Source organism: Dipteris shenzhenensis, chromosome 14 (genome assembly GCF_047967505.1).
Source record: "Dipteris shenzhenensis isolate YYH24624 ecotype China chromosome 14, Dip_SZ_1.0, whole genome shotgun sequence".
Lineage (NCBI taxonomy): Eukaryota > Viridiplantae > Streptophyta > Polypodiopsida > Gleicheniales > Dipteridaceae > Dipteris > Dipteris shenzhenensis.
This window is the reverse complement of record NC_141609.1, coordinates 53,072,184-53,100,003: the sequence shown is the minus strand read 5'-3', so window position 1 is coordinate 53,100,003 and position 27,820 is coordinate 53,072,184. Positions and strand designations below refer to the sequence as shown.

The 27,820-nt window shown below is 45.7% G+C and overlaps 1 protein-coding gene across 1 annotated transcript in view; it reads left to right on the top strand.

The window, feature by feature from the left end:
• The window catches only part of LOC147894814 (protein HLB1-like), a 137,062-nt gene that overhangs the window by 95,605 nt on the left and 13,637 nt on the right, over positions 1-27,820 (top strand). Inside the window, exons 6-7 of the mRNA XM_087385048.1 lie at positions 26,337-26,387; positions 26,578-26,607. Of these exons, the coding sequence (XP_087241174.1) occupies positions 26,337-26,387; positions 26,578-26,607 (81 nt within the window). The remainder of the gene's footprint in view (positions 1-26,336; positions 26,388-26,577; positions 26,608-27,820) is intronic.

Below are 27,820 nucleotides of genomic sequence, written 5' to 3'. Positions count from 1 at the left end.
TATAATGGACTCCTTTCCATATTTCAGAATATGGAGCTTTATATGCTCATAGGCTTTCGTCTAAGAAAACCTACTATCACATTAGCTTTTCCTCTCCGATACTGAAGTTGAAATTAAACTGTCATCAACTCAGCATCTCAAGCTTTTCTTGACTTAAGCTCTAGTTGAGTGCAAGTTCATTTGATCCTTTTCTTATCAAATTGGATTTTGAAATGTGGCACCATATATAATGCCTCCACTTCGTTACAAGGCTATTACATATAGCTCTTTCTCATATGATGAATTTTGGTGTGCAGGATCTAGCTTTTTACTCCCAAAAGTAATTGGTCCACCACTTTGTAAAAGCACCGCATGGACTGCAAAGTTACTAGCATTTATCGCAACCACAAATGCTTCATCAAGGTCCACTACGTTCAATGCAGGAGTTGTAGCTATGGCTACATTGTGTTTACAAAACTTTTTCATTGGCTTCTTCCCGAATGGTCTTTTCCTTCTCCTTAAGCTTATTTACCATCCGAACAACTAATTTAGCATATTTCTTAATGAAGCAATGCTAGAATTCTCTACACTTGTTACACCCCCCAAGGAAACATGTACTTGGTGGTTTTAGCATTTCATACACTGGATCTTTCCACGTGACTATGACCCTCAACCAAGTTGCAGTCACATGCATTTTACCAAATCGTTGATGCCACAACTTTTCACCATTGATATTTGTGATACCAGTGCTTGGCCTTGCATTGAACTTTCAACTCGTATTTCTTGCCATGATTTTTTTCCCCTAGTAGCAACTATAATAGAGTCTCTCTTTGAGCCTCTCATTAGGCATTTATCTGATGCTTTTAAGTTATGATTCGCTATAGATCTTACTCACAATCAATTTTGATGGTTTAGATCTTTTTAGTTGGAAAAATACTACTCTTATCTTTTTTATTTCTAGTCAATACCATCTATTTCCCAAAGTTTTTCCCATTTCCAATCATTGATTGATACCATAGCAGCCACAAGTATTTCAAAGATTTGTTGCTTTCATTACCACGTGCAGAAATTTGACTAATTCTTGCTGTTATTTTTGTGTTAGTTTGACTTATTCTCATAACAGCATTTGGCATAGTACCACTATGATTACTTAAGTTACATTCAACTTCAAAAGAATGAAGGTTGAAAGAAAACAGAAAAACATAGTTCCAGTTAGTGTATAAAACACTACTGTGGTGCCGTAGTCTTCCCCACGAGCTAGAATCTTCTCTCTTGGTGATCCCAACACCACATAAAGCTTGGGAAGCTGTAGGACCGAGAGAGAGAGAGAGAGAGAGAGAGAGAGAGAGAGAGAGAGAGAGATATTAACGTTCGCAAGAGGCCTCACGGGCCTATGGGACAAAGTAGGGAATCAAGTAACTCATACAGACCACTGTGGGCCGGGGCAAAGGGCTCACTAAGGCCCTTGCTGGGTACTAAATTGCTATACTAGTACAAAATAGCAAAAAAAGTAGCAAAATAGCATGAGAGTGACATGAAGATATCAAGTGCTCAGAGCTAGGATTCCAAGTGCATGAACATAGTTGTAAGACACGTTAAGACACGACACGTTAGACACGCTTTAGACACGAGTGTCTAGAGTGTCTTAAAGATAAGACACGTTTTCCAGTTATAATAATATTAAATAAATATTAAATTTAAAAATATAAGTATGTATAAGTACAACTTGGTAGCAATGTAGCATGCTGCATGACTAGCTGCTAGTTTTAAGTTTTAACATTTTAGAAGTACAATGTAGTTAAGAGTCAATCATCATAGTCTTCAATAAAGTTTAAACATATGTCATAAATAACTCGGCCAATGCCACATGAAATTTGAATGAAATCTGAATCCTCATACATATAACTGAATGGAAAACTTTTGAATCTCAAGAGTCAAGTCTCTCAAGACTCATCCTAGTCTGAATCTGCTAGGTCACTGCCACTGCTGGATCCAAAGTCACCATCAGTGATAGTGTTACTATCACTATCATACTGTGGCTCCTCGGGCACCTCATCCTCCTCCTCCTCCTCCTCATCCTCCCCCTCCTCCTCGTCCAAGGCGGACCGCATAGGTGTATCTGACGAGGTACTGGCCATAGCCACGGCTCTCCCATGGCCACGTCAGATGGCACAACCACGACCTCGTGCTCCTCTGCCTCTGACTCTGCCTCTGCCTCTGCCCCTGCCCCTGCCCTCTGATGTGTCCCTCTGTGCTGGAATAGCAATGGCTGATGATGCTGATCTACGACGTGAACGAGTGACTCGTCTATCTATGGTCTCTAGCTCTCTATGTAGCTGTGCATATATCTCCTCCTCATCAGCTTCAACTCTAGCATAAGTAGGCAACTCGGTTATGTCAATGCTTGTAGGATCCACCTGCAACAACATTTAGAAGCATATGTTATTATGTTCAATGTTCATTGTTATCATTTCAATTTCCTAGATATATTTAGAATCGAAATCATAGATGATAGAACTGTGAACATGTTACAATAGACTCAAGCTAGTAGCTACCAATGTTACCTGCATTGGACCTGCCAAGTTTTTAAGCTTTCTTATAAGCCTCAAGTTTGCACGGCAGTATACCAAGTCCAGACACATGGAGAATAAGACGTGTCGCTGAGCTCACAAAAGGCTCGCCACAATAATTGCATTTCCACTCTTTGTTTCCTGACCCCGTTGCCACAGCGGGGTTAATCATAGTGGTATGGATCCCCCAAAGTGGATTTGGAGGTTTAGGCATGGTAAATCTCTGCTGCAGCCTGCTATGCTGTAATTCTCTGTTGCTATGCTGTAATTCTCTGCTGCTATGACCTGCGACCTGTCATGTTGGCATGCACACGAGCATAATTCAATATAAATTTTGGGAGAAGTAGAACAAGCAAGTAAACTGCAATCTATAGACTAATTGTGTTGAGAAATGCACATGCCAAGCTTGAAGCAAGCTGCAATAGAAGCTTCAAGGCTCAAGCATTAAGCAGCGACAAGTCTAATGCATAAGGTGCTATGCAGCCCTAAGGAGGCCAAATTAATTAGGGCTTTCAGCCCATACTTTGCCCCCTTTAAATTTACTGTTATTCTAGCAGGCTCTTATATGAAACAAACCCAGAAGGGGGCCAACTTTCTTAGGGATTTCAGGAATCAGCCCATAATTGCCCCAATTTTTTGGGAAAGGAGAAAGCAAGATGCAGAGTGGAGCCAGCACTATATAACGAGATAAAAGAAGGCTGAAGCAAACGATGCAGTGTGCACAATGTGAACCTGAAGGCAGGCTGAGCTCCAGCCTCCAACGTTGATGCTCGTCACCCAAACCAGCAGGCTGCAGAAGGTGCCAAAAATGAACGTACGGTAAATCCGTACAGTGTACGGCGGATCCGTACGGTGTATGGCGGATCTGTACGGTGTGTACGTCGAGTCCGTACGGTGTGTACGTCGAGTCTGTACGAGATACGTCAAGTGTGTACGGCAAATCGTCAGCAGTTGTGCGGGAGAGGCGAAAGAACCGGACGGCTTGTACGGCGAAACGAAAATGCAAAGTCTAAGGTTCCAAAACGTAGGGTTTTTTAAATTTTATAAAAAAAATTTAGAGCGTGTCTAAACGTGTCTTAAGGTAAGACACGTGTCTTAAGTGTCTTACCATAAGACACGAGTGTCTTAACAACCATGTGCATGAACCGGCTCCACGTGTCCAGGCTCCATGATGGCTCTCTGATGAGATGCAAAGAGCTCACGTATCTGGATTTGTCGAGATGTCTCCCGTGGTGGTGGAGGACGTGGTCTCCTCGATCTTTGGATCCGATGGGCTATGTCAAGGGTGATGCCTCGCCTCGATCGATCTCCCCTTAGGAGAGCTGAAATAGGTTGAACCTCGATCGTGTGTGCTCTGGTCGCCTGTCGCGCCATGTACGGTCTCTGTGCCCCTCGTCTGGCAGTGCTGTGTCGGCTCCCTCCACTGATCCATATATCTCTCATGTCGGCTAGCTCCTCCTCCTCTATCCCAGAGTGCCCTAGGGTTGAGTCAAATGCATAGAAATCCGTGATCTGTCTCTATGCTCGGTCTACCTGGGTACCTTGTAGTGTGGTGGTCCCATCCTCCTGCTCTCTAATATGTCGTACTAGTGTCGTCGCATCTCCATCAAGTAGAGCCCAATACAGACCTGGTCTTGGAAGTGGATAAGTCGTGAGAGTGGACCAAAGCCATACCCCTCCTGAAAAAGGCAGTGGTAGCGCTCTCGGATCTCATAGTAGGCTAGGCAGACACATAGAAAGTGCTCCTCTGTCTCGACCGCCCCCATCGTGCACAACCTGCAAGTCTGCTGCTCTCTAGGTATGTGTGCAGCTCTACTTGTCTTGATTCTCAAGTGATGGAACGAGACCCGCATTTGTCCAATGGCAATCCTCAGTGCATGTGAGACTCCTCTGTCCTTGAGATACTGAGGTCTGATGATGAGCCCATCTTCTGATACTCTCAGAAAGTGGTCATAGTAGAGCTGGGTCTTCGTGGGGAACTCCTAGTCCCCCCCCCCCCCAAGTGCGAGATGTGCAGAGCTGGAGATCTAACCGTATGATGCGGTTAATCTCATCTCGTGGGATCGACTCAGGTGGTGCATCCATGCTATACTGAAATGGGGGAAGCCGATGCATCAGAATGCCACGACTAGCAAACCATGCAATTACGCGTGCAAACCATGCTGTACCTGCCCCACTCTTAGATAGTCGTATGGAGGACTCTAGTGCCAGCCTCGGAAGTCTCTCGCGAGGTAGGTCCCAAACTCTGTGGAGGAAGGTCACTGTCTGAAAAATGGCATCAACCTGGAGAGGGGTCATGGCAAACTCTGCATGTACTATCTGATGGGGGACTGAGGGCTTACTCCGAATCATCCTGGAGCTCATAATCACCTGTAGCCACTCAAATCTCTTCCATTCTGCTATTGAAATATCACACCCCTAAAAAGGTGCCGCAAACATGGCGGTCAGCCTCACTAGAGTGTCAAAGGCCAACACTTTGTCGGTGGATCGTGGAAATGCGCCTGGAAGCACTGTCACTCTGGTCGGACCAAGGCAACATGCCCTCGTGTGAGTCGTGCTCTGACTGCAACATTTGGAGCTTTCAGAGCATTTGCCCTCTTCTATATGCAATTTACCGCAAGAAATTGGGGCTTTTGCATTTGGGTTGCAATTTTGCAGGTAAAAGAGCATTTTGGAAGTTTGCAAGCAGTTCTAGACTCAGTAGAAGTCAATTCCCAGACTTTGCTACTTTTTGCATATTCTATTTGCAGATTTTTGGGCATTCATTAGAGCATTTTGGTGCACTCTGAGCCTTTGATAGGCCGTGACAGTATTTGTCACTATGGGCAGATTTTACTTGTGCATTTGACATCCCAGAAAGGGATTTTATTTGGTCAATTTGCTGTGTTTTTTGAGATTATCTGGTGAAAATGGCTCAGAACAACCCCAATGAGGTGTTCGGAGTTCTCACATTGGAGGATAAGTTGGATGGCACTAACTACTCTTTGTGGAGTTTCATGGTTCGCAATATCTTGGTTGGCAAACATCTTTGGGATTGTGTCAATGGAGATGAAGCAAGACCAGATACAGTGGCTACACCTGTCACTCCTACAGCTGGAGGCAGGGGTAGAGATGCAAATGCAGCACAAGTAGTTGGAGCAGCCACTTCAGGAGCTCCCACAGCAGAGCAGAAAAGATCGGACTCAAGAGATGCACAAGCTCTTTCAGTGATTTCTCTCTCTGTCAAGAGGTTCATTATACCTCACATTTGGTCATGCAAGACATCAATGGTAGCTTGGGAGATACTAGAAAGTATGTTTGCAGCAAGAAATGATGCTAGAGTTTCCTTTCTGAAGCGAGAGCTTTCCCATACGCATATGGATGAGGGAGATTCCATGAATTCTCACCTCACAAAGCTTTAGGATTTGAGGGAACAATTGCTGAATATTGATGAAGTCATTTCAGATTTAGAGATGATCACCACCACTCTGAATTCTTTTCTTGAGCCCTATCTTGGTTTCCACACCTCGCTGAATTTGTCATTGAGGGGGGGCAGCAATCCTCTCTCTTTTCACGAGTTGGTAGGACTTCTGTTACAAGAGGAGCAGACTCGCAAAAATATGGCAACCCGGGCTGGCGAGCATGCCATGCTTTCCAAGTTCTAGCCCAAGGGTAAAGGGCAGCAAAAGCCACATGCCAATCAGCCCGCACATCAGCATAAAGCTGATTCAGGACAGCCCTCTTATAAGGTTAAGGGTGATGCAGATAAGAGAAAAAGAAGGGCATTTGTCATTATTGCAAGAAGCCAAGTCATTATATTTGAGAATGCAAGAAGTGCATAGCCAAAGAGAAGAAAAGGGATTTAGGTATGGCTGTGGCAGATGCATCAGCTCCACATTCTCATGATGGGGGAGATGTTGCAACCAACTTTGTGGAAGAACACTATGCCTTTCTGTCTTACACTTTAAATTTTTCAGTGGGTAGTTCAGATGCTACAGCCACTAATGATGATGACCCTTATGCTTTTTTGACTTGTAGCTATGATCCTTTAAAGGATGCATGCTCTCTCAGTGTCAATGAGACACTTTATACTTGGTATTTTGACAGTGGTGCTTCAAAGCACATCACTTCCAAGAAGAGTCTTTTTGTAACTCTGCATCCTCCACCCACCAAAAAGAGGGTGACTTGTGCAAATAATTCTTCTTATTCAATATGTGGAGTGGGAGACATTATTCTCACATCCAATGATGGCACAGATTTCAGAATTTCAGATGTACTCTATGTGCCAGGCATAAAGAAGAATTTGCTTTCAGTGTCCTCTCTCAATAGAGCGGGATTTCATATTGTTTTTTATGATGATAAGTGCGTAGTGAGAGACAAAGAGAATGACTATGCTTTGATGTTGTCTAGCACTTTGTATCGGGGTCTTTTTCAGCTTGATTTGCATTATCAGTGAGCACTCCCACTGCTGCGATGTAGAATGCGGAGTTATGGCATGCCAGGTATGGGCACATGAGCTATGGCAGCTTAATGACACTTCAGAGGCATGATATGGTTGATGCATTGCCTCCTTTGGAGTCGCCTCCTCATGCATGTGAAGGTTGCATCCTTGGCAAGATGCATAGACTTCCTTTGAAGAAGGATGGTGCAGTGAAAGCTACACGGAAATTACAGCTTATTCACAGTGATGTCTTTGGTCCCATGAGGACACCTGCTTTTGGGGGTTATCTTTATTTTGTTACATTCATAGATGACTTCACCAACTACACTTAGGTCTATGGTCTCAAGGCAAAATCAGAAGTGTTTATGCATTTCAAACACTTTGTGGCTATGGTTGAGAATGAGACAGGACTCAAGGTGCAGACACTTCGCACAGATCGAGGGGGAGAGTATATGTCTCATGAATTTGAGGCATTTTTGAAGGAGAAAGGTATCACACATCAGCTTACAGTGAGGCTTACACCTCAACAGAATGGCAAAGCTGAGTGGAAGAATCACACTACCATGGAAATGGATAGATGCATGCTTACTGGTCGTAGTGTCTTGAGGAGTCATTCTTGGTGGTGAGCCATCATCCAGCATAATATCAAATTGAGCTTTTGGGTTGTCTATTGAGTTACAAATCTTTCTTCACAATATTTCATTTTCAAATGGTTATAAGAGAGAGAGTGATAGTTCATAGCACAACACGTGCACTAGTAAAGCTGGGTTAAATCCTCCAAAATTCCCAACAGATACCCCCTCAATTGTAACCATGCTCACAGCATTACCTATCCCTGCATATCAAACCTTTGGTCATGACCCTAGAGATGATAAATCATACCAGGTTAGGGTCCAAAGTTTGTATGACCAATGAATGAATCGCTTGTTTAACAAAAATCTCAAAGAGATCAACTCAAAGAAGCCTGTTCTTGATTCATGGAACCATGATGTTGCAGGCAGATCAAGTAAGAAGTTGCCTCACAGATTTTGGCTTGAAGGCCTCATGTGTGCCAACTATATTTTGAATCGGGCTCCTACAAAGGCTTTGAAGACAATCACGCCCTTTTAGGCATGGCATGGGAGAAAGTCTTTTGTGGACCATTTCAAAGTTTTTGGTTATGTTGCATATGCCCAAGTGCCTGTGGAATTTTGACAGAATTTGTCAAATAAGGCACTTAAATGTATTTTTGTGGGATATAGTTCACAAAGCAAAGCATATCGTCTCTACAATCCTGCTACACGCAAGATTTTTGTGAGTAGAGATGTTATATTCCCTGAAAATTCAGCACATACACATGCTGAATTTCAGATTCCAGCTTCTTCAAATGATGTGTTTTGGGGGATGCCTCCTATAGCATTTGGTTCCCCCGCTGAAAATCAGAATTTACAGCAACTTCCTTCCGATCTACATGCCCCGATTCAGCCACTGGCTGATTTTGTACCTCCACAGGGTGTGGATGAAGTTGTCAGGCAAGAGATTCAAGAGATACACGCAGCCAAAACAGTCCCGAATTGGTTGCTTCAGACTCTCAGGGAGAGTAGGCTTGAGGCCCCATTGCCTGGCAGGACTCATAGTCCTGTAAGACACGCAGTGGGGGCTCTTTCAGTTGAGACAGCTTATGCAGGGACTCTTCTTGATGAAGAGAAACCTGAGTCTTTTGAAGAAGCAAAGGACAATGTGCATTGGATGCATGGAATTGCAGTCCATAGAAAAAAATCAGACTTGGGATGTTGTGGATTTGCCACCAGGTGAACATACCATTGGTACCAAGTGGTTTTTCAAGGTAAAAAGGAAGCCAGATGGGTCTATTGAGACAGGTACAAGGCAAGGCTGGTCGTCAAAGGCTATGCACAGAAGAAGCGTGAAGGGCATAGATTATGAGGAGACTTTTGCTCCTACATCCCAGATGACCACCATACGGTCAGTTATTGCAATGGCTGCAAATTTTGTGTGGAATGTCCATCATTTGGACATAAAAATAGCTTTTTTTAATGGGGACTTGTAGGAAGAGGTTTATGTCAAGCAACCTCTTGGATTTGAACTTTCTGGCAATGCACTAGGGATTTGCAAGCTTAACAAAGCTTTATATGGGCTGAAACAAGCCCCACGTGCATGGTATGCCAAGATAGATGCATTCCTGGCAAGTAAGGGATTACACAATAATCCCACGGAAAGCACCCTCTACATCAAGAAGGATGGGGGGGATATTTTGGTCATCATTCTTTATGTGGTAATTGTTTCTTTTTGGGCAACGCTGCATTTCTTGGCTGAGCAAGAAGCATTACGGTGGCTACTTTCTCATGTGAAGCTGAGTACAGGGCAGCTTTCACAGTGACAGTTGAGTGTTAAGTGTGTTTGGCTACGACATTTGTTCGCTGATCTTCGTCTCATATTGGAGGGTCCTTCTCCAATTCTCACTGATAGTCAGAGTGCTATAGCAGTGGCAAAGAATTCCATGTTTCATGCTCGCACGAAGCACATTGAGGTTCATTATCATTATGTCAGAGAGAAGTTGCATGCAGGGGAGATCTAGTATGATCTATGTGTCAACACATGACAATGTTGCAAACATCTTCACCAAAGCACTTCCACGTGAGAAGTTTGAGGCATTTTGTAGTGCCCTAAACTTATCTCCTTTTAGTAATTGATCACTACCTTGTACACCACATTGGCATTGCAAGGGGCTATTAGAATTATTATTATATTCTAGGCAGTGGTTAATGTAATGTAATAAGTGAGTTAGAGGCACTTTTCCCTGATAGAGGTTTTTTTCCCTAACCATGGTCTAAGAAAAAAGTACGGTTAGTGATTAGATAAGGTTTTGTCACTTAGACAAAACCCTCATCTCTTTCATTGTACTTCACTTCAATCACTTCAGTTCAGTACACTTTGGTGAGTGAACTACGTTCAGCTCACTCTCTCTTTGCACACTCTTGCTCTTGCTTCCGTTTTCTCACAGTATAGACTCACCACTCCCCAAATCAGAACCTGTAGAATCTGCATATAATGTAATCTCCTGTTCATGTGGGATCGCGGGACAATGTCGAAGGCCTTCCGAATGTCTACAAAACAAGCATAGACTTTCTAGCGTCTCGACCTCGCCTCCTCAATGATAGCCCTCAAGGTGAAGATGTGGTCTAGAGTGGAGTGTTGTCACCGGAAGCTTGCCTACCCTAGAGCACGCTGCCATGTGCCTTTGTATGGCTGTTGATCTCCCTCTCCAGTATGGATCCATAGATCTTGGCCAGTGTGTGGCCTATCATGAGTGTGATAGTTCCCAATATCCATGGGGTCGCCTGCCTTGTGTGTTAGTACTATGGTGGTGGTACTCCATGAGGGTGGGAAGCCGTGACATGGCGTGGTTGAACATCTATGCTAGTACCGGAGCCAAAACCTCCTATCCATGATCAAAATGCTCAGTCCGTAGTCCCTCATGGTCCTGTGCTCTCCGGTTATGAAGCCGGTTGAGTGCAGCCCGCACATTGTGTGCAGTGAACAAGTGGCAAGTGGTGGGCGGGGCATATTGGACATATCATGGGGTGCCTCCATCGGGACATCATAAAGAGAGCATGCATAAGTGTGCCAAATGCCTGGGTCTATGATGGGTATAGGTGGCTTCCCTTTCGATGGAAACCCCTAGCCAATGGTGGGATCCCCTCCTCGAAAAGAACTGATCACCTCGTCCATTCTATGGATGAGGAAGGCCCGTCCCTTATGATGTGTCAGTCGCCATGAAATCCGTTGTGCCTCGGATGATGTCAAGTGGCCAAGGGCTCGCTCGCATGTGAGGTGGGCTCTCATCTCTCTGCACTCATCATCATATTAAGGATTCTGTGGCATCTTCTCTAGTGAGGCACGTGCTAATTGAGTCTTGGGGAAAGACCTGGTGGCTGCGTCCATGACTATTGTGGAAAGGGTGTCTAAGGCATGGGCGAGGTCTACAACATCTCCAAGTAGTAGGGCTGGAAGTCCCTTCGCCAAGTTGCTCACATAGATGGGGTCCAGGGCACGATCAAAGTGAACCTGTACACGAGTGGGCGCAGGGGGGGACCCTCTCTGTGGCTGGCATAGTGGTAGAGATACAAAAGGCTAGGTACGAGTGATCAGCACCGAGTGGGGGAGGGGGCACAATAAAGTTGGATTATTCGTGAGGTAAAGGCCAAGAGACCCGATAGGTAGTTAACTGTGCTTGTCCCTCCGCCATGTGGGAAACAAGTGAGACCATCGGATGATGGCCATCTCTGTAGACCATTGTAAATTATCAAATCATGAACAGCCCCTAGCTCAAGTAGATTTCGTCCATACTCTTTCACATGTGGTGCATCTTCTACGTAGGTGATCGCATGCAAGAGGTCCACGTGGACTCTCAAGCCCTAACTACTCACTAACCTCATGAGGATGAAGCCCAATTATCCTAACAATCCTCCCCTCAACCGAAATGAGGGAAGAGTTGATACTGAGAACATCATCAATCAAACATAGACCCGCATCAAAAATTGTCTTCTCGCAAAGAGCTACAATGACGAGATAACATGTTCACAACAAATGTGTCTCAAACATAGCGTTCAAAAAGAGCTTGGTAGCTCACAAAGTGCTAAAAATGTAGTACTTGCTCACAAAGAACATAAAATCCGACTGCTCACGAAGAGCATGCATTCATCAGAAGGCCCAATCTTGATCCTTGAAAAGATTATCTTCGACCAGCATAGTCACTTCCTCTTTGCTATCGATCACCAGTGCTTTGTCTTTGCTATTCTCTGTCTTTAGAACCTCTTCTCTTTTCTTTGCATAGCAGAATTTTTCTATATGACCATCTTTGCCACAGTAGGAGCATTTTCGAGTGTCACAAGTAGCTCGCTTCTTCTTGTCATTGACTAGATAAGCTCTAGAATCATAGATGGTTGAACAATGACGTTTTTCCTCACTTAAGAGGATCCCCACACAGTCGAGGAACTCTAGATCATTATCCAAGCGTAAAATACGGACATATCACTAAATTGTTCCGTAGGTAGACTTCTAAGCAAGATAGCTTTCTTATCTTCATCCTCGACTCTCGCTTCAATATCACTTAGCTGCCTCAGAAGAGCTTGCATGCAATTTAAACACACGCCGAGTGTCTCTGATTCATCCATCTGGAGGTCGAACAGATCATGTTTCAAATTGGACTTTGAATGCTTCACCCGCACACCAAAAAGAGTCTCTAGCACCTTCCAATTGTCAGCAGCAATAGTCTTCACATCAAGATGATGGAAGTATTCAGGACAAAGAGCTCAGCCTAGATAGCCCAAAGCCTTCTCATCTTTGGCCTCCCATACTGGTATCTTTTTTGCATCATGAGCTCTCTCCTTCGGCTTCTTCTCTGTGCTTGAGACAACACTCCACAACCCTTTTTGCATGAGCAACAATTGGGTGGCCAACTGCCAGGACGGACAGTTCCTGCCGTTGAAGGTGACGAGGATAGCTCCTTCTTTGTTTTTCTTGGACAACTCCATGTTCACAAACTCTCTAAAAATGGTATGGATTTAGACGTGCTAGGAAACAAGCCTCTGCAAGCAAATCTAGTGAAGACTGAACCCTCAAAGCCCTTCTAGTTCTTGGTCTCTTCACGTTCTTCGGAGCTGTTAGTATTTTCAAGCTCGAATATTTTGACATCTAGTTCTACCACAACCTCACCGGTCTCTCAGGTCGATGGCTCTGATACCACTGATGGATATTGATTCAAATCAGTGATGCATGAAATGCAATTACTTGATTATTCTCACACCGAAATTCAGACTTGAAGAAGGAAGACAGCAGAGATATACGACAATTCTTCACCACGAGATACTTCTATTCATTAACAACTAGAGCGCATCCCTACTGGGCTTGTTGCTCATTACAAAGCATCAAAGATAACCACAAAGGTTCTGCCACAAAGGCTCACACAACACTAACACGAACAACTGACCTGATCAATCCTAATAGACCTCTACACACCGACTGTAGATTCGGCCTCTTCAGTACATAGCCTTGCTGACCCTGGCTATGCCAAGAAGCCAAGAGCCAAGAGCCAGACGTCCCTACAGACATTGAAGAGAGCAAACGACTCGCATTGCCTTCCTGGAGACCACTGAAGAGAAGGCGACCTCCCTGGATGGTACTAGAGCAAGACAATCACCTTCTATGTAGGTGATTGCATGCAAGAGGTCCACGTGGACTCTCAAGCCCTAACTACTCACTAACCTCATGAGGATGAAGCCCAATTATCCTAACACTGCCTTCATCCATGAGGCAAACAAGCATCGAGAGCACTTAGATTATAGAGTCAGGGACAAGACACAGAGGCAGACTCTTCTCAAAGTACAATTGCAGAGTGTTTTTAGCGAGAGCGTACAAGTCACCATCTCATAGGCACTTGACAAGATCATGATCTAGAGCCAGTGACACAACACATGCAACAGAGGACGGACACACAAATTACGTTTGGAGAAATTCCTTCCATATTCAGGAACGACAAGGGTTGCCGTGGCCATTGTCAGACGCAAAGCCATAGCTAAGAGGCCATGTCAGAGATTTTCAACAATGCTCTATCTCTAACTTTATACCACCATAGCCTCACCTGCCACCATCGGATCCATCATGGCCTCCCTTCTAAGGGGGAGGGCTCCCATATCTATCGTACTGGACCAGGATGGACATTGGATTTTGATGAGTTATGATGATGGTGATGATCATGATGATGTTATGTTATGACCATGTAGTATTGAGGTTTTTGGCTTGCCGTTAGGTAGCCTTAGTGAAGGTTCAACTTTGAGATGCCAAAAAGTAATTTCTAGGATTTTCTAGACTTGTTTTTTCTTGCAAATTCCGTGATTGGTTGGTGTATTGACTTTAGAGCATCTCTTTCAAATTTGGGTTTGCTTTTTTGACGTGCATTCATTTCCCAAGGCCGGGTTTGTCGAGTCGTGCCCTCAACCACCCCCCCCCCCCGGGCTAGCCCCTCACCCGCTCCGCCTCCCCTCCGCCTCAGCCCCCCCTCACCCGCTCAGCCTCTCTCTCTCTCTCTCTCTCTCTCTCTCTCTCTCTCTCTGATCGTCGCTCCTCGTTGCTCTCCAATAGCTTAGCTTCGCCAACCCCTCTATTAGCCCTCCGTTCAGCCTCGCGAACCCCTTCTGCTCCAATGCCTTAGAGCCAATGCCTTGTCTTGCGTCTTTGTATGGTGGAGCAGCAAGCCTTTGCCATCGCCATCGCCTCCCTTCCCCTTGCACGTCACCTCCATCTCGCCATCGCCATAGCCCTTCTCCTCTGCTCCTCGTTGGCGCTGGTTACATTGGCTCTGCTCATTAGCCTCATTGGCTCCTTCCGCTCAGCCTCGTTAGCGTTACGTTGGCTCCTCGTTGGCGCTGCTCCTTCCGCTCAGCCTCTTCTCCCTACGCTCAGCCTAGCCCCCCCGCTCAGCTTCTCCTCGCTCTGCTCCACTCTGCCTACCCTCCCTACGCTCAACCTACCTAGCCACCCCACCCCTCTCTGCCCTGCCCGCTGGCGCTACCCCCCCTTTTTTCGCTCTTGCTGCAGCTCCTGCTGCATCTTCCGCTTCTACTGCGCCCCCCCCCCCCCTTGCTGCTACTGTGCTGGGCTGCAGGTGCTGGCAACCTTCCTGCACCTAGGCCCCTAGACTAGGCCTAGGCCCTCCGCCTTCCTTCACCACCTTACCTTTTTTTTTAAAAGAATAATTTAAAATTTTAATAATAAAATCCCCCCCCCACCACCTTAGCTTCTCCTTCTCCACCTCTTGGCTGCCTCTCCACCTCAGGCTTCCACCCCGCCTTACCACCACCTTGCACTGGGCGTGCCTCCCATCATGGGGGGGAGCCGGTGCTCCCGCTATCGATCGGACATTAAGACCTGCACCCAAAAAAAAAAAAATAGTTCAAGAGAAATGGGAGACAAAGCCAAGAAAGATGACAAACAAAAAAAAAAAGCAAATGACACAATTGAAACTGGAGGATGTGAACACATGTTACAACCGAAGTGGGCTCGGGGTAAACAACAAAGCAAAGGCAGGACCAGCCTCAGCCTCTTCAACCTCTATCACTACCTCGACCTCAGCTCCCGCTACAATTTCAGTTTCAGTTCCAGCCTCAGCTCCCTCTATCTCTATCTCAGCCCCCGCTTCAGGCTCAGCTCCAGTTCCAGTCTCAGCTTCCTCTACATCTATGATCAGTGACATACTCATGCCCATGGCGCCGGTTGTCCCCTTCCCCTCCTCTCCTGTTACAACCCTCGCACTACTTATGACCCCTACTTCGGAGGTGCCATACACTGTTTTGCATTACGCTTCACTCTCCCCTCTCCCTCTCAGTCAGCCCACGCTCCCACACCCTGTTGGGACTACCTCATCCATTCCACTATCATCTCCGTTCCTCACCCAGTTCACCCAGTCACCGTCCAGTTTCCGGACTCAGTCCCACACTTTCATGCCTCAGTCATCACAGTTTCAGCTTGGACATGGGTGGGCTGATACGCCAGAGGCCTGTGAGACCCTGCTCATGGAGATACATAGTTTCCGTGAGTGTGAGATGGAGCTAACTCGCTTTGCACGGGAGCAGGTCCGCTTCAACCAAGAGCAGAGCCACATCATACGGGAGCAAGCTAGGGCCATTCGGGAGCAGGCTGGTCTCATTCAGGGACTCAGACAGGATATCATGCAGCTCTGACAGGAGGTCACAGCCATACACACTGTCCCAGAGAGTACCCTGGTGATCGAGGCACAGATTGTGATCATGCAATCTGCTATTGAGGAGACATCTAGATAGGTTGACGTGGCCAAACGGGAACCCGCAAGGGTAACCGTTTCGGCTACCCTCATGGAGCAGCAGCAGAGAGCCCAGTAAGGCTCTCAACATCAGAGTACGCAGGATCCCACGCACTGAGGCTACACTGATGGCAGATGCGACTGCATTTGTGGCCGCTACCCTAGGTGTGACTGAGAACAAGGTAGAGAGGGCATGGCGGGTGGGGAGAGATTTCAACCGAGAGCAACCCCTGCTCATACGGTTCCATGACACTCAGGCACGACTTTCAGCTCTACGACATAGGTCAGTCCTTCGAGATCAGCCAGCGATCTCTATGGATGAGGACCTTACACCTCTACAGGTTGAGGAGAGATGCTCCTTGCTGCAGCAGAGCAGGATCAGGCCCGAAAGGAGGGGAAGTGGGTAGTGGTACGAGAGGGACGACTTCTTACAGGCCCCCGTAGGGCACCTGTCCCCTCCCTTACATAGGGAAGCGGGGTCTATGAGACTCAGATATCCGAGACCCTATCCTGCACCATTTGGAACGACATAGTCTTTTATACAGAGACACATCAGAGTCCAAAGCGTCCTCTTCTAGTAGTCAACGGATATACATGGGAGTCTGCCTACAGAGATGAGATGAGGGGTACAGGAGGAGTTCGAGGTTCAGGTGGAGTTGCAGTCCTTTTCAGATCCACACTTCTGGGGACCATTTCAGTAGAGCAAAGAGATACATATTCCATATTTCTTTGGATCCGGATTCAGCACATAGATAGCCGGGATCTGTTTGTCGCAGTTTGCTACTTCCCCCCCTGAGACCTCCCACTTTGCCAGAGATATCCGAGGTGATGATGAGACATCCCGATTTGCTACTCTTTATCAGTCCATTGTTGACTTCTCTAGCCGCGGAGAAGTCCTCTTAGTGGGGGACTTTAACGCGAGGACAAGGGCCCATCAGGTACCACTTCTTGACTTCAGAGATGATTCTACTCTACTGCCAGATATTGACCTTGAGGAGGTAGGTATGCTACGGGTTTCGGCTGACAGGCAAGGTCCATTCTCATCTTATGGGCAGGCCCTATTAGACCTCGGCAGGATACATGATCTCATTATCTACATTGGTCTTGACAGGTGGCCCGTCTCAGGTGGTTTCACATGCTTTCCACATGGGGGGGCTCCAGCATTGTTTATTACATCATGGGATCCCCTGCCTTCACATCTCGTATCACTGACTTCACTGTAGCACCTCTCCCCCCGGGGGCTGATCATACATACCTTTTCTTTAGCATCTCCACCCCTCTTCTCACAGCACCTTCCACCCCACTCAATTCTTACTCCACCTACCACGATATACGCTTTGATCGAGATCATTCACCTCCTTACTCTGGTTGTCTGTACATACTTCTCACTTATATCGACTTCATACCCCTTTTAGAGGATCGTGCTGCCCTTGTCACCCGCTCTCTACACGAGGCTGCCATTCACGCTTTCCCCCACACCACCAAATACGCTACGCGAGTCCCGTAGACTAGTACGGAGGAAGAAAATAACTTTGTTCATCGGAACGAGGAGGAGCTACTTAGCATTTTGTTTAGTAACAACTCTAAGGACTTCTGGTAGAGATTTCTAGGACGATGGTCCCCTCCGCCACTCACTGACACTCAGATCTGGTTTGATTATGCACGCACACTTTATGACATCCCAAATCAGCCAGTCCCCAATCTCACACATGCCTCGCCCCACATCCTGCACCCTCTTCACTAGAGGAGGGGTAAAGGATGCCGTAATGAAACTTCATAACGGCCGAGCGAAGGATCATGAGGGGTTATGCACTGAGTTCATTGCATATGGGATTAACATCCTAGTCCCGATCTTAGCAAAGCTTTTTAATGAAGCTATTTGTTTGGGGTTTCCACACACTTGGACCATTAACACTATCTCACCCATCCACAAGGCAGGGGTTCCCATGAGCCCGAAGAACTACAGGACCATTATGATTGGACATGTCATGTCCAAGATTTATGCATCAGTACTTGACTCTGAGGTTAGCAGATTTGCAGAGTGTCGAGGACTTAGAGCAGCAGGATAGGCCGGATTCCGGTGTGATCATGGAACCATGGACCACATTCTCACGCTCAGATGTATCATTGAGGAGCTGAGGGTACGGAAGCAGAGGGTTTATTCTTGCTTTGTGGATTTCCACAAGGTATTTGACACGATTTCGAGAGCCCGTCTCATACGGCACCTACTGGACTTGGATTATGACCAGGAGATCATTTGGGTCATCATGGCACTTTACGAGAGAGTTTCAGGCAGAGTTAATGCAGGATCTGGATGGACAGATGAGATCATGAGCACCATCGGGGTCAAACAAGGGTGTCCTTTATCGCCTACCTTGTTTGGCCTCTACATTGATGAGCTTGAGACAGTGATGCAGACACAGGGGGTGTAGGTTGCTCTCTTGCAAGCACGTTGATCCAGATATTGCTCTACGCAGATGACGTGGCTCTCCTGTCTTCCTCGGCAGAGGGGCTCCAAAGACACCTAGACGCACTACAGTCCTTTTGTGAGTCTTATGATTTGAAGGTCAACTTGGGTAAAACCAAGGCCATGATCTTCAATACATCTCGAGCCATCATGCGTTAGGAGCAGTTCACATTTGAGGGGTCATCTGTTGAGATAGTTTCATCATACACTTATCTTGGGGTTATCTTTTTCGGACTCAGCTTCACTGTGAGATCCACGATGCAGGAACGCTTGAGTAGAGGGTATGCTTCATTGGCCAGACTAGAGAGGCAGTGCTTTCGCTCACACTTTCAGGATCCATGCACCAAGGGTTTGCTTTTTGACTCCTTGGTTCGCCCAGCGGGGATGTACGGTAGTCCTTGTTTGGGGCCAGACTTGTCAGATACAGAGTGGGCCCGTGTGGAGCGGCTACAGGTTCTCATGTTATCACGGATGATTCATGATAAGCCATCCGTTTCTCATCAGATCATTCAGACTGAGTTTGGGTCACTCCCTTTACAACTAGATGCCGCATTTCAGGTTGTTGGGGTTAAGGCCCTGTGCCACCTCATATACACCTTTTTATTACAGGTTACAGTGTGAACACGGTTCACTCTGAACTGGTTCCACCCTAATGCCTATCCTAATATACTCTTGAGGGTTGTGGTGTGCCCTCGCTTCTCGATTCACACCCACCACTCTTGTGGTCTTAGTCTCACTCTCCTCCACTTGCTTCCGCTTCAATTGGTATCAGAGCTTTGGCTCATCAACTCTATCCTGCGTCCTCCCTAACCGATTCTGAGAGCTTCGACCGCGTCTTAACGACTCAGGCCTTGCACCGAAGAAGCTCGATGATTTGAACTCCTCGTTCGTGAGGTCCGCAAAGCGGGTGAGGCCCAGGGTATAGGAAGAGCCCTTCTGGTTATGCTGATGAATGTGCTGCAAGTTCCGTTTGAAGATTTCGAAGCGTCTTTCCTTCTCCGGAGCCCTATCAGCCGCGTAGTGCTTGCCATGCTTTCTGTTCCAGGCGTCAAATAGCGCGGAGAGCCTGCTCTCTGACTCGAGGTCTTCAGGGGAGTAAGGCAAGTGATCGGCTGCCGCAACTGCTGTTGCGCAGCAGAGCAACACAGAGGGAAAGAGCGCCGAAGCCGGTCTGGTCTTCACTGTCTATGCTACAGTAGTGGATCCCCGGTCTAAAGAGAACGTCTACAGCATTGCTCCTCTCGCAGCGGGTCTGATTGTTGGAGCAAACTATCTCATGGCTGGCCCATTCGACGGAGGTTCGATGTACCCCGCGCTTTCTTTTGGCCCGGCATTGGTCAGCTGGAATTGGGAGCACCACTGGATATTATGGGCAGAAACTTGAGGATTGGGTGCACATCGAAGTGCATTCTCGGAATTTGGAGAAATTGCATGCAATAAATTTGGGGCTTTTGATGCTAGAGTGCTTGTACGCACTTGTGGGTGCCTATTTGACTAAATTTCTCTTCAATAGACGCCAAAACAAAGGGCTTTTGCTCAAATTGGTGTCATTGGTTGTTGTAGACAGTTTTGGAAGGGGATTTACATGTCTATGTGTCAAATGCAGTGACAAAAGAGGAGATTTTGCAATCAGGTCCTTTTTTGGGTAAATGCTTCTTATTGTGGACACAGCACATTTGTACACTCTTGGAGAGTGTGAAAACTCAGTTCAGTTCTGAGTTTAGCCTTGTGACAGTGTTCATATGCCTATTTAAGGTGGGAGAGTTTGCCCAAACACCTGCTAAACAATCTGGGATATTTGTGTCACTTGATCATTCATTCTACAGTGACATTTGGCCACTTGTCAAGGCTCGGGGACCTTTGTGACAGTTTTGTACAAGTGCAGGCCAATTTTGGAAGAGATTTGTGGATTTTTTAGAGTTTTTTTTTACTGTTTTTTTTTACAGTTTTGGAGAGTGGACAACATTGCATTAAGTCACAACACGTGACTTTGAGGCTCTCTGTGCCTTAGGTGTATTTATTTGCTTCTACTTGGGCTTATCATTATGTCTTCAAGCAACGAAGGCAACTATTGGAACATGGAGAAGTTGGAGGGGAATGCAAATTTCTCTTATTGGAAGAACCAAATATATAATGTGTTGGTCCAGAAAGATCAAAATATGCCTATCAAGTATAAAGGGATCAAGCCCGATGAAGTTAGTGACCTTCAGTGGGAAACCATGAATGAGAAGGCCAAGAGTACCATTCTTTTGACCATCTCAAAGAAGATCTACTTCAATGTAGAGAATGAAGCCACCGCTTACAGCATATGGAAAAAACTTGAGTCCCTTTTCGAGAGTCAAAGTGCAGCTAGTAAAGTGTTTTGGTTGAAGAGGCTTATGAAACTAAGCATGAAAGAGGGGACAGCCCTCTCACTTCACCTCAATGAGTTTCACTCTATATTCAGCCAACTCACAAATCAGAAAATGAATTTTGATGATGAGGTGAAGGCCATTTTTCTCTTGAGTACCCTCCCTGACAGTTGAGATACTTTTGCTACAGCCATAAGCAATTCAGCCCCTACTTTCACAGGATTGTCATGCCAAGATGTGGAAAGCGCTCTTCTGAAGGAAGAGGTGAGGCGTAAGAATAGCAGTGAAAATAAGAATGCAAGTGCATTGGCTGTGGGCAGAGGTAGGCAGCAAAATAGAGGGGAAAACCAAAATAAAGGGAAATCTCGCAGTCAGTCCCGTCCTCGGAAGGACCTTGAATGCCACTACTGCCATAAGAAGGGGCATATTAAAAGGGACTGTTTTCAGCTGAAAAACAAAGGCAAGGATAAGGAAAGAAAAGAAGAGGACAAAGATGCGAAAAGAGATACCAAAGACACCAAGGGCAAGGCTAAACTTGAGGAGCTTAATGCAGTGATTAGCAGTGATGAAGACAATGACGATGTCATACTTGTTGCCTCCTCCGGTGATAGTTTTTTTCTTGTGGCCAATGATGGCTCATATGCACAGGATTGGCTATTAGACTCAGGTGCATCCTATCATGTTACTCCTCATGAGCAGTGGTTTGCTTCGTATGATGCAGGGAAGAAAGGATGCGTGAAACTTGGGAATGATTATGCCTATGACGTTGTTGGTATTGGGGATGTGCATCTAAAATTCCCAAATGGTTCTGAATTTGTATTGCACAATGTGAGACATGTGCCACAGCTCAGGAAGAGCTTGATATCCACTGGGCAGCTTGATGATGCAGGGTATCTCACCCAATTTGGTCATTCTATGTGGAAGGTGCTTAAGGGAAATATGGTTGTGGCCAAGGGCTGCAAATCAGGCACCTTGTATCCATTGTATGTTGAGGGTGTTGATGCTAATGTAATCCATGTGACCGAGCAGCCACACACTTCATTGTGGCATAGCCGGTTGGGCCATATAAGCCAGAAAGGAATGAAAGTATTGTCTTCTTTGGGTTACTTGCCGAGACTTAATTTTTCTGATTTTTCAGCATGTGATCATTGTATTTATGGCAAACATAAGCAATCAGCCTATAAAAAGGCTGGAAATGTTAAGCAAGAACTCCTAACTTTGGTACATACAGATGTATGTGAAATGCCCAACCTTTCTTTGGGCGGTGCCAAGTATTTTGTCACCTTTATTGATGATGCATCCAGGAAGATATGGGTCTATCCCATTAAGCATAAGAGTGATGTGTTCAAAGTCTTCAAGACTTGGTTGGCACTTGTTGAGAATCAGACAGGAAAGAAGCTTAAATGCCTCAGGTCTGATAATGGAGGGGAATACCTCTCAAGGGAATTTACTACATTTTGTGATGAGAAGGGGATAAAGAGGGAGTTGCCCGCTCCCTACAATCCTCCACAAAATGGCGTGGCTGAAAGGGCAAATAGGACCATTCAAGAGAGGACTCTTAGCATGCTCTCACAAGCAGGATTGACCCATGGTTTTTGGGCAGAAGCTGTTAAGACAGCAGTACATCTCATCAATAGGTCACCCAACAGGGCCTTGGATTTGAAGGTACCTGAGGAGGTGTGGTCCGGAAAGCCACCCTCTTACAAACATCTCAGGGTGTTTGGCTGCCAGGCCTTTATGCATATCAGAAGGGAAATACGCAGCAAATTAGACCCAAAGTCACGCAAGTGAATCTTTCTTGGGTATGGTGACAATGGAGAGATGGGTTATAGGTTGTGGGACCCTGAATCTCACAAGATTGTGAGGAGCAATGATGTGATTTTTCGAGAAGACAGGATGCAAAAACAGCCTATCAATACCATTGGAGTGAGAAGAGTCATTTTTGAGGAGGAAGGACCTCCAACACAACCACAAAATGCCAATCAAAATGCTGTCCAAAATGGTCAAAATCAGCAGCCACCTCCGGCTTTTAATGCTCCATATTATCCTCCACAGGAAGAACCACAAATGCAGCCTGAGATTCAGCAAGATGTGCTTCCAGAGCAGGCTGTACAGCCCCAAAATATGCAGGAACAGCAAGTAAATCAGCCACCTAATCAAGATGGTTGGGTTAGGCGGAGCACGAGGGTGTCCCGGATGCCTGACAGGTTTGTTCCAGGGGTGAATGCAATTGATGATTACATCATGGTGACAGATTGTGGTGAGCCCTCGTGCTTTAAAGAAGCCATGAAGAGGGAGGATGCAAAGAATTGGCAGAAAGCCATGATTTCAGAAATGCAATCTCTTGAGAAGAATCAGACATGGAATCTAGTGCGGTTGCCTGCAGGCCAGAAAGTCCTACCATGCAAATGGGTTTATAGGTTGAAGATCACTCCAGGGGATGCTAAGCCCAAGTACAAAGCAAGATTAGTTGCTAAGGGGTTCAAGCACGAAAAGGGAGTTGACTTTGATGAAATCTTTTCTCCTGTAGTCAAAATGACTACATTGAGGACTGTTTTAGCTTTGGTTGCTTGTCAGGACATGGATCTTGTCCAAATGGACGTGAAGACGGCCTTCCTTCTTGTAGACCTTCATGAGGATATTTATATGCAGCAACCAGAGGGATATCAAGTCAAGGGAAAAGAAGGGCTTGTATGCAAATTGCAGAAGAGTCTCTATGGGCTCAAGCAGGCACCCAGAGAGTGGTATCACAAGTTTGATGCTTTCATGAAAGCACAAGGATTCAGACGGTCTGATCATGATCATTGTCTCTACACTAAGAAGACAAGAGATGGTAGTCTTCTTATACTATTGATATGAATGCTTTGAAGGCAAAACTGCACAAAACCTTCGACATGAAGGATCTTGGTGATGCAAATCACATTCTTGGTATGCGGATTGTGGGGAACAGGTCAAAGGGTTTACTCTATCTTTCTCAAAAGGAGTACATTGGCAAAGTCCTGGAGAGGTTCAATATGGATAAGGGGAAGGCTTTGAGCACACCCTTGCCTCCATATTTGACGCAGCCAAAAGGACAGCCCTCAGTCAAATGATGAAAGGGCTCATATGGCCAAGGTTCCTTATGCTACTGCATGTGGCAGTCTGATGTATGCCATGGTTGCTACTAGACCAGATATTGCTTTTGCAGTGGGAGTGGTCAGTAGATATATGGCTAACCCCGGTAAGAGGCATTGGGAGGCAATTAAGGGTATATTGAGATACCTTAAGGGGTCTCAAGATGTGTGCATATGTTTTGGCAAGCAAGATGCAGAGGTGCACGGATACACAGATTCAGATTATGCAAGGCATGCAGACAATCGTAAGTCCACCACGGGCTACGTGTTTACTTTCACAGGTGGTGCTATTTCATGGATATCCAGGTTACAGAGATGCACAGCATTGTCTACCACGGAGGCAGAGTATATTGCAGCCACTGAGGCTTGCAAGGAGGCCATATGGCTTTCACGTCTAGTGGGAGACTTGGGTTTTTCAGGGGATATTCCTTCTTTGCATTGTGATAGCCAGAGTGCTATTATGTTGGCAAAGAATCCGGTCTTTCATCAGAAGACCAAGCACATTGATGTTAGGTACCACTTTATTCGTGAGGTATTGCATGACAAGTTGTTAGAACTTGTCAAAATCCATACTGATGATAACCCTGCGGATCTTTTCACCAAGATCTTGCGAGTAGAGTGTTGGATAGACCCTATATCACGTTTTGGCCTTGTACATTCTATATGTACTTGCTGTAATTTCTGTTTTTTTTTAAGGCACATTGCCTTTAGGTGGGAGGTTGTTGGGGTTAAGGCCCTGTGCCACCTCATATACACCTTTTTATTACAGGTTACTGTGTGAACACGGTTCACTCTGAACTGGTTCCACCCTAATGCCTATCCTAATATACTCTTGAGGGTTGTGGTGTGCCCTCGCTTCTCGATTCACACCCACCACTCTTGTGGTCTTAGTCTCACTCTCCTCCAGCTTCACAGGTCATCACGTACCTATACCGAGTTAGAAAATATGGGAATTACACCTCGGGACGTAGCAGGCTATTATGGATAGCTCCATCCTCTTCTATGGCACTTGAAGCAGGAGGGGACCAGAGTTGCTGAGAGATGGTTTGAGCAACTGGGGCTTCACATGGATAGACTACCTCCCTTCCAGTACAGCATGGATGCTCCGTTCTCTCCCTCCTATCACACGAGGTCAACCAGGTTATTCGCGAGGATCTACTACAGCTACACATATTTCGGACCTGGTTGGGACTGAGTAAACTCCCAGTGAAGCTTAGCTTCCACAGAGATCACTTCTTTCATATCACAGCAAAGGGTTTCATTGACCCACCAAGATACACTCAGATCCACCTACACTCGCTAAGGGTCTCTCTTGGGCAGTTCCGGGTCTCTTCACACAGACTTCACATCGAGAGCGGCAGAGCAGAGCGACTACCCAAGGAGAGGCACATATGCACACTGTGTGACATGCAAGAGGTTGAGGCAGAGGAGCATTTCATCTTCAGGTGTCCTATTTACTATGAAATCCGAGGGCATTTCCACTGCCTCTTCAGGGAAAGCTATGGGATTTTGGCCCGTTTCCTCTCCTACCCGGACCAGCGGTGTTTGGTAGGTTTCATTCATGAGGCACTTAGACACCACGAGAGGATATTCTAGGCACGGAGATAGGAGCAGACTTCTTCCTCAACTGATCCCTCTCAGAACTCTATCATGGAGTTCTTTCAGCTAGATCACATGGACTCCCATGAGACCAGGCCTTGACATGACCGTGACCCAGAGCCTGTGACCGATAGCTCAGACAGAGGGTCGACACACAGATCACACTGGGGGACATCCCCTCCTTGTTTCGAGTCCTAGTAGCCCTGGTTAGACGGGGGTCACCGTAGCCCTGGTCAGATGCAGAGCTACGACCAGGAGACGTGCCAGGACCGCACCTCTGAGTGACCGACATCACTCTATTGCCAACTCCATACCTCCACTGCCTCATCCATCCTGATATCTTGTTGCCGCTGATGATGATGATGCAGAGATTGATATATAGTCGACCATGGACATGACTATGTTGTACTTAGGACTTAGAACTACCATTTAGCATTTTTGCATTTTGCATTGGTGTGGATGCTCGTTTAGTAGCTCAACTACCGCAGCTTGTTGTATCAGGATTTTCACAGTCTCATAGACGCATCGGTCTTCCGAAGACTTTAATAAACTTTCTTTCTTTCTTTCTTTCTCTCTCGCACTTTGGGAAAGCCCATTGAATACTATTCACCTTTTTCTCCCCCTTTTCTTCTCTCTCTCTCTTCTTCTTCTTCTCTCTCTCTCTCTGTAGGCCACATGAATGAAATTCATCTTGTTTTAATGACTATGTAGCATTTAGCATTTAGTTGGGTGTTGATACTTGTTTAGTAGCTCCACCCTTTCAGCTTCTTGTATCAAGTTTCTTACAGTCTCATAGACCCATTGGTCTTCTGAAGACTCTAATAAACTTTCTTTGTTTCTTTGTTTCTTTCCACTTTGTCTTTCAGAATTGTCTCAATTGATAAGATTGAAAATATTCTTGTCTTATGGACGGGCGTTCACACACACAGACACGCATGCATGCATGAACACACATTATCAAAAGTTTCTATTGTTAACACATGCAATGATTTTGTTGCCAGGCTTGTAAAAAGTATGAGAGAGCAGTTCAACTTAATCACAACAGCCCACAGGTATTGCACAAAGTCCTAAAAGCTCCAATATTGCAAAGTAATTGCTTGGTGGACATCTGGGGCTAATTTTTAATATAATGAATAGTCGTAAAAATCCATGCAACATTATGAGCTACTACTTATAAAGGAAAACGAAACGTGTTTCTGAGAAATCAAGTATAATATTAATTTTTTTCCTTCATGTAAACAGGCGCTGAATAATTGGGGCCTTGCACTTCAGGTTCTCTCTCTCTCTCTCTCTCTCTCTCTCTCTCTCTCTCTCTCTCTCTATCTATATATATATATATATATATATATATAATATTTTTTTAAATTTGTCTATTTGCAAGTACAAAAAGGAGTTTTTGAAACTCTTGGAGTTAGAGAACAGATAGTCTGAGTGTTTCATTGATTTCATCATCTATGATAATTAGCTCAAGGTACAACAAGAGATTATTATGCATAGTTTCCTTTGCTTTGTCCCATAGTCCGTGTGGCTCTTGATGTTTGGAATGGAAGGTTTGTGAAAAGCTTCAAACGTCCTGTTCATGTAGCCGCTCCTTGACATAATGATAATGAATTTCAATGTGTTTCGTACGAGCATGAAACACAGGATTTCTGTGCTACTACAATTTCACTTTGACTATCAGTGAGAATTGGAGTAGGCTCCTCCAATCTTTTCCCCCCCCTTCCGTCTTCGTCTCCTCTTGGAGTATCTGTTCACCCTCCAACCTCTTCAATTCCTTTAAGGGAGTTATTATGCTCTCCCTATCTTCCCCCTTTTGTGGCACCCCCTTGTCCATATGCACCTCCCCCACCCCTTTGATAGGTATTTTAGCCCTTGGTATGTCCTTGTAGGTTGGTGTATGTGCTAGTGTGCACTATTAGTTAATTAGTATAAAGTCAACCTATAAGTATGGCCTTGTAGGCTGATGTGTGTGCTAGTGTGCACGTTGTGCACTATTAGTTCATTGTGCCCCATGGGTTGACGAGGCTAGGGCTTTAGGGTTAGACGTAAAAGTGATGCACCATCACTTCACTCATACTTCTTGTGCACTCTTGTGTTGTCGCAATAATTTACACATCTCGTTTTTTCCGCTTCCAAGCCCCTTTTCTCAGCTCCATTGCTTCCCAACAACCTAACTATGGTATCAGAGCAGAGCTAAGGTCTTGCCCAGTGAACCTCTTTGCTTCAGGCGAGTTTTCTTGGTGTAGCTGCCACCCGCAGCAACAGTTCTGCAAATCCGTGACTATTTTTGGAGCTTTCTGGTGCGTATCCTAGTTGTGCAACCCTGTTTAGAGCTGCTTAGACCAGCTCGTGTTAAAGCGCTGCATTTGGAGGAGTTTTGAGTTTTTGTTGCTGTTTCCGATCATTGCGATTATTCCTGCAGCTCTTCAAAGTTTGTTCACAGCATTACACCTCTCGCAAGAGATGCTTACTGGTGTTGTGCTGA